The 7529-nt window shown below is 39.2% G+C and overlaps 1 protein-coding gene across 7 annotated transcripts in view; it reads left to right on the top strand.

The window, feature by feature from the left end:
• Positions 1–7405, top strand: part of LOC106869010 (E3 ubiquitin-protein ligase RNF144B) — a 38297-nt gene extending 30892 nt beyond the window's left edge. For 3 of the 7 annotated variants that reach the window (XM_052975899.1, XM_052975903.1, XM_052975900.1), the window contains 6 exons: positions 2052–2197; positions 3150–3254; positions 5143–5203; positions 5921–6039; positions 6160–6254; positions 6848–7401. In XM_052975899.1, coding sequence (XP_052831859.1) covers positions 2052–2197; positions 3150–3254; positions 5143–5203; positions 5921–6039; positions 6160–6254; positions 6848–7031 — 710 coding nt within the window. In that variant the 3' untranslated portion in view covers positions 7032–7401. Of the gene's footprint in view, positions 1–2051; positions 2198–3149; positions 3255–5142; positions 5204–5920; positions 6040–6159; positions 6255–6847 lie in introns of all 7 variants that reach the window. The other 4 variants (XM_052975897.1, XM_052975898.1, XM_052975902.1 and 1 more) reach the window with 4 other exon arrangements.
• Positions 7406–7529: the final 124 nt, after the last annotated feature.

The raw sequence follows: 7529 nt of genomic DNA, 5'->3' as shown, positions 1-7529 counted from the left end.
ATTATTATTATTATTATTATTATTATTAAAGCAGCAAGCTGGTAGAATGTTTTCTGGAGGTTTTTTTCCTAAATTATTTTATTTTTCTAAACCTGTTTCTCATAATTTCTAATAAAAACTCTGTATTTATTCTGCAGAAGTATTTCTTCTGAATTCTTAGAATTTCTGTTGCATTGAGAAATTTTTTTTTTTTTTGTTACTTTTTAAAATTCTTTTTTTTTTTTTTAACCATATCTATTGCAGCAGCAGCAGCAGTTTTCTGATTTCTACTGTTTTTGTTGCAGCAGTGTTTTATATTTCCTGGTTTTTACCATTCCTGCCGTAGCAGTTGTAGCTTACCTTTATTCTCTTTTTCTGGCTGCTGTACTTACCATTGTTTCTGCAGCAGCAGCTTTCTCTACTTGTTACTGTTCCTGTTGTCATAGCAACAGATGAATTGAACTTACAACATTTCTACATCCTCCCAACCTCATCATATTGATGTGGCTTATATTTAGTCATCACCATCATCATCATCATAATTTAACATGTTTTCCATGCTGGCTTGGGTTGGATGGTTTGACAGGGGCTGGCATGGCCAGAGAGCTGCACCAGGCTCCAGTGTTTGTTTGGGCATGATTTCTACAGCTGGATGCCTTTCCCAACACCAACCACTTCACTGAGTGGCACTGGGTGCTTTTTAATGTGGGACCAGCATCAACAGGCTTGCCAAGCACCTTTGCTAGATAAAACCCCTTCAACTGGGATGGGGGAGTCGATTGCAGGGGTGTGGTTTAGTGCCACTTAAGAAATTTCAGGTAAAGAATTTGCAGTTTTAATGAGGATTTGAGGGACATAGTGACACAGGTTTATAAAAATAATTGTGTTTTACAAGGAATAGATTGAGCAAAGTTTGTAAGAACTGACTTTATCCTGATTATCAATTATATTGTATAATGAAATATAGCAGGTTTTCTTTTCTTTTCATTTCAATCAGCTTTCAGAACATGGACTCTCATCAGAGAACGCAATCACAGTCCTGTTCAGTGTGGTGCTATTGTTATTGAAGTTCTTCCCTGAATCAATAAATACCAACACGAGTACTTCCTATTAAATTTTTCATTCTTCTGTGCCATGGTGCTTCTCGGCTGTTTTGGTTATATGGAAATTCATTCTGCAAGCATTCGCGTACAGACCACAAAAATCTGACAGAGACAATACTAGTGATCAAAAAACAGCCACTTCCTACAAGTGTCATCTTTATTCTACTAAGCAACATAATCATTGCTCAACCAGTTACTAACTTCTCTGGCTTCTGCAGACAAAACAGGCTTTTATTCATTAAAAGCTCTGTAATTTCTTCAGGTAGAATAAATACCAATATAGAAAAATAGCACATTTGTTTAACAGAAGCATGTACCTTGTTGCATGGCCAATCCATTTATCTGGATTGTCTGCTCAATTTATTGGTATGTGTTGGAAAAAGAAACAAACCTTATTGGTTCCAATTCTTGAAATCTCCCAATTCCAAATCTGTGATTATGGTTTGAGGATTCAATTGCAGTCCATTCTCTTCTTCAAAATCCACCAAATCTTCAAATAGATATTTACAAAGTGCTTCGCTTTGTCTCTTAATTAATACATAACGATGGGGATAATGGGATATAAAACAGTGTTACACAAATTGTGAAACTACAGACTTTAATAAGTATTGCAGAGGCGCAGGAGTGGCTGGGTGTATTCTGGGTTCTAGAATGGAGTCCTTGGTGGTTGTTAGCCATTGGTCATTCATGATTAAGGGTGGAGAATCTTGTCATTTAGTGTGTGGGTGAGAGGGTGTTGGAAGGAACCCTCATCCCTGCAACATCTACACCTGAAAAACGAGATTTAGTTTTTGCCCTTTCTTTTGTATAAGGTCTTTATTTTTGCAGAGTTCATTTTGGCTTACCTGCATAAGTACCAGTAATACGCTAAGATCAGTTCAGATGAACTTAGTTTCCCACCCATCCCATCCCCTTAATCTTTCTCTCTCTCTATTGTCGCTGATGTTGTTGTTGTTGTTGTCTTTTCAGCTCCTGTCATGGCTACTTACTCTGGAAGTAAGAACACTGTAGAACTGGCTATAGATCCTTTAATTACATGCAAGCTATGTTTGACAGAGTGCTCGCTGCAAGAGATGTATGAGATCCGAGATTGCAGATGTCTTTACTGCGAAGCAGTGAGTTCAGCCTCTTATTATTTTTATTATTATTATTTTTATTATTATTATTATTATTATTATTATTATTTGTTAATGTTTGGGTGTTTATCTATTTTATTTTTGTTTGCACCACTCTGCAATATACTACACTTGACAAGGTCTGTCCTTGTTAAGTTGGATGGTTTAACCAGGGTTGGTAAGCTTGGAAGGCTGCACCAGACCCCAGTCTGATTTGGCAGGGTTTCTACAGCTGGATGCCTTTCCTAACACCAACCACTCCAAAAGTGTAATGTGTGCTTTTACGTGCCACCGGCACATGTGCCAGTTGCGTGACACTGGTATCTGCCATGAGTGCAATTTTGCTTGGCTTGATGGGTTTTCTTTTCAAGCAGAACATAATGCCAAAGGTCTCAATCATTGCCTCCATGAGGTCCAACACTCAAAAGGAGCCTTTCACATACCACTGGCATCGGCCACTTTGCCTTCATGAGACCTAATGCTTGAAAGGTGCTCTTCACATGCCACCACCATGGGTGCCAGTTACGTGACACCAGCATCAGCCACAACTATGATTTCACCTGGCTTGACGGGTCTTCTCTCGCACAGCATATCGCCAAAGGTCTCGGTCATTTGTCATTGCTTCTGTGAGGCCCAAAGTTCAAAGAGTATGCTTCACTACCTCGTCCCATGTCTTCCTGGGTCTACCATTTCCACAGCTTCTCTCCACAGTTAGATATTGGCACATCTTTACACAGCTCTCCTTGTCCGTACACATCACGTAACCATTCCAGTGCAGTTGTCTCTCTTGTGCACCATATCTGATGCTTCTGATGCCCAACTTTTCTCTCAAGATGCTTACACCCTGGTGAACATGCACATATATACCTACAATATATGTATTTGCACCTCCCCCCCACACACACAAATGCCTGCTTCTCAGAGTGTCTCATTTGTTTCTCTAATTTTCCAGTGTGTCAAACAATATTTATCTGTGATGATACAAGAGGGTAATGTGTTGAGTATTACCTGTCCTGATGCCCAGTGTAAAAAGCAAGGCAAATTTGATGCCCCAGAGGTAAGTGAAGATTACTATTCACCTTCAGGGCTTTTAGTATTGCTTCTTTCCCCCAATTTATTACAGGTATGTCTTGACGAGGTGTGCACAACAGCTTATGTCTCTCTTATGCCATTATAAATCCTGACTTCCTAGAATCTGAGCTTTGTAATTTTTCAAAAGAATTATATTTGGTGATTGGTGGCCAAGAACAACATTGGTTCCAGTCTACCAATCATTTAATCACTGACCTGTGGAATTTCTGACAGTATGGTTAACCAATGATATGAAACAAATAATGCCAGAGACTTCATTCAAAGAGAATGACAACATTTTCTTTTGTCCTGCTTGTCATCTTTCAAGGACCGACATTGGGAAGAGGTATGAATCCACACACACACACACATGCACACGCGCACACACACACACACACACACACACACACACACACACACACACACACACACACACACACAGCTGCCCCTATCTGCTAAATTCCACTCTGAAAATATTAATCAAGCTCAGGTTATGGAAGAAGATACTTGCCCATGATGCCATGCTGTGGGATTGAACCTAGCGCTGTGTGGTTGTTTACAGATTTGTTAACCACACAGCCATGCCCACACCCTTGCCAAGTGTTACCCCTTCCTACCACATCTTCTTCCCACCTATGTGCACAGATATTAAGATTAACTTTGGAAGATGAAGCTGAACTTTGCAAACTTTATCTCAGCCGTTCCCAACCACCAAATTCGATCGAAATCTCTTGCTTGAGCCATTTTGTTGCCTTTGAACTCTTCCCTGCCATTCATCCACCTTGGCTTACTTCTATGCTAGATGTTGCCCAACCCACAGCTTTAACATTCACTAATCACCATCTTCTCCCTAGCCATCTTTCTCTCTTTCTTTCTCTCTTCCCATCTTCCTAACACTGTACAAAGCATTTGTAAAGTGAGATGCTGGATGTGGTGAGACAGGAGAATGGATGCAGAAGATATTCAGATGCTGGAGAGAAATGAAGATAAACACAATCTGATAGGTGCTTATTGTTAACCTGCATGAGAGAGAGAGAGAGGGGGGAGAGGGGGAGAGGTGGGGGGGGGGCTGTGTTGCTATTAAAAGCATCACCTGAAGTGTACAAAAGTGAATGTTTGTATTTGAATTTGACTTGTTACATGAATCAGCTGAATAATATCTGAAGATGTTGACTAGAAATAGCAGCCAAAGCTTCCTAAAATCTTGATCAGTTGTCTTTAAAAAAGAAGTGTTTGATTATAGGTTTGTCTGAGCCGGAGCAGGAGTGGAGGCTTACACAACACCACCCCCTCCTGTTGAAAATGGTAGCGCTTAGACTATGGAGTTCTTGGACCTATTTCGTCCATAGGAAGTTTTGCCATTTTCTCCACAAGGATCCTCTGTCTCGGCTGAGTTCACCTTGGGAATGACAGGTTTAGCATTGAATTGACCTATTTCAGAAGGCCAGCCTCCTCTGAATCTCTCCCAACATGATGTTGATGGTTGTTGTTCGTTTAGCAAACCTATAATCAGACATTCCAGCTATGACCATCCTGTTTTTTTTATTCAGACATTGTATTTTTAGATTACAGCATTCAAGGGTTCCATGACTTTTTTTTTTAAGCAGTAACATTTAATTCGAGGGGGGATGTGGTTGCTATTTCTAGCAAGTTGAGCGATAGCATATCGGCCCTCGATGTCTGTGGTTATGTAGGGAGGATGTTGGTGGTGGTGGTTGTGATGATGGTGATGATGTTGGTGGTTTTGGTGGTGTTGATGGTTGTGATGATGATGATGTTGGTGGTGGTGATAAATGTGATAATCTGTTGCTGCTGCCCTTGTTGCTGCTACTGCTGCCGCTGCTGCTGCTCTAACTTTGCTTGTCTCCTTCCAGATAGAACAACTTGTAAGTCGATCAACATTTGAAAGATATTCAAGACTACGCTTTCAGAAAGGTGAATAATTTAATATTGTAGTAATGGTGATGATGTTGTTGATGATGTAACAGCAGTGTTAGTAATGTGATGACGGTGTTGTTGTATTGTTGTCTATGCTGGAGAGTTGACAGGCAAAACTCCAGTGGGATTTGAATTTGGGATGTAAAATAATTGTAAGTAAATAACCAAAAGGTATTTACTCCAACACTCTACCATTAGCCATTAGGGGTATTCATTTCCTGCCAATTAATCTATGGGTAACTCTGGTACAAGCAGCGGAACACAACATTGACGCTATTTTGCAGACAAAAGAGTCCTCATGTTTGGCTTGTTATTATGGAAACAAGTATGAATGTGTCTCTGGCTTACAATTGGATAAAATTACCCCAAATTTGCAAACTTTAAACACTAATAACTCTTTATTTATTGATTTATTGCAAAAATGAATTTCAAAGCTGTGATTAGCATATAAAGCCATATCATTACACCAAATATGAAATCAATTTGATCAGGAATTGAGGAGATTGAAAATTAGCAGCCAAACTGAATCGATCCCTTTTCTTTCCCCATGAGGTAGAGATATTCTGAAAGTCTGCCAATCAGTCATTACGTCATCCATTTCACAAATGTGTGTGTGTGTGTGTGTGCATATTTCTTTTTAGCTGCTATTTCTAGTAGTTGGAGTGACCGTCTAGAGGCTTTCTGACTGATTTCTTATCGAAATGTTATTTGCAGAGGTAGATGTGGACCCCAACAGGATGTTCTGTCCCCAAGCTGGCTGTGAAACTGTCTGTTATGTGTTCTACCCGTCACCAGAAGACAAACTTAAACCTATCTCTGTTGAATGTCCACAGGTCAGTAGCTGCTCCTTGCTGCATTTCTTCTTTCTAATCCTTCTCTTCACCATGACCCCCTCCCAGTTCTATATGATTGCTTCTTTAAATTCTCTCTCCTTCTCTCTCTTTGTTCTTCAGTGTGGTTTTGAATTCTGTTCAGTCTGTAAAAACAAGTGGCATGCAATCCAAAGCTGTGATGAAGTGATGAGTAGAGGCAAAGCAGAAGATATTGGGTGAGTTCACACTTTCTTTTATTCTCTTTCTCTGCCTCTATTTCTTTTTACATTCACTCTTTTTTCTCTTTCTTTCATTCTCTTCTACCCCCCCTTTCTCTCTGTATTTTCTTTTCTTTCTCTTTTTCTTTCACTAAGTTATGGGGATGTAAACACACCAATAAGCAGTGGTGTGGGACAGGCACACACATATATATCACTTCATTTAGTTTCTGTCTACCAAATCCACTCACTTTGGTTGGCCCAAGGCTATAGTAGAAGGCACTTGCCCAAGGTGCCATGCAGTGGGACTGAACTCAGAACCATGTGCATATATATATATATATATATATATATATACATATATATATATATATATATATAAAACTGTTTATATTTCTTTGTATGTGTATAAACTTTTATGCATTTCTGATAATATTGTTGGTATATTTTTATTTTCTAATTTACATTTATTCACATTTATCTTTATACTATAAATGTTTGTTGTATCATGTATTTTAATGTTTTGATTGTTATGGTCCTTGTGGCCAATAATGCAATGGCATGTCATCCTGTGTAGCTCATGCATTGTCATCATGTCATTCTCTCCGCAGTATCCCATACAGCAATATAGAAGATGCACAAATCAAACGCTGTCCAGTGTGTCATGTTCCAATTGAGAGAAACGATGGCTGTGCCCAAATGATGTGCAAACGCTGCAAGCATGTCTTCTGCTGGTACTGTCTGGCATCATTGGATGTAAGTGGCTGTTATTTTTGTCTATTCTGTTTATTTTAGGTTTTGTTAACAATCATCTGGTATCCTTCCATTTTCAAAGTGGTTGGGGGAAATTTGGCTGTTATTTATAGCAAGTTGATTGACTGCATGTAGACTCCTTTGTTTACCATCTGGATATTGATTAAAGTTTCTCTTTGTCAACACAAACTCTTTCTCTCTCTCTCTCGATGAGGGACAGCCTCAGCCGAAGTATGCTGGTCAAAAATACCCAAAATGGATTATTATTATTATTATTCTATCTTGTTTGTTATACAAAGAGTTCTTAAAGTGAGAAAAAGAAGTGCCACAGCGTTTGGATACGATCCATCTGTTCTTTCTCATAAAATAATTTAATCCAGTTTGTGAATGTTTTTTTTTCTTTTTCTTTTTGATATTTCTCCATTTGCTGCCACAGACAATAATCAGACGGATTTCCACTGGATTCTCATTCATTCTTTACTAACACAGCTGCTGCTCCCCCCCTCCCCCCTCCACTTATAGGCCTCTGCCTTCTCAGAA

The sequence above is a fragment of the Octopus bimaculoides genome, chromosome 23 (genome assembly GCF_001194135.2).
Source record: "Octopus bimaculoides isolate UCB-OBI-ISO-001 chromosome 23, ASM119413v2, whole genome shotgun sequence".
Taxonomy (NCBI): domain Eukaryota; kingdom Metazoa; phylum Mollusca; class Cephalopoda; order Octopoda; family Octopodidae; genus Octopus; species Octopus bimaculoides.
Note: the sequence above shows the minus strand (reverse complement) of the source record. Positions and strands in the feature narration are given on the sequence as shown.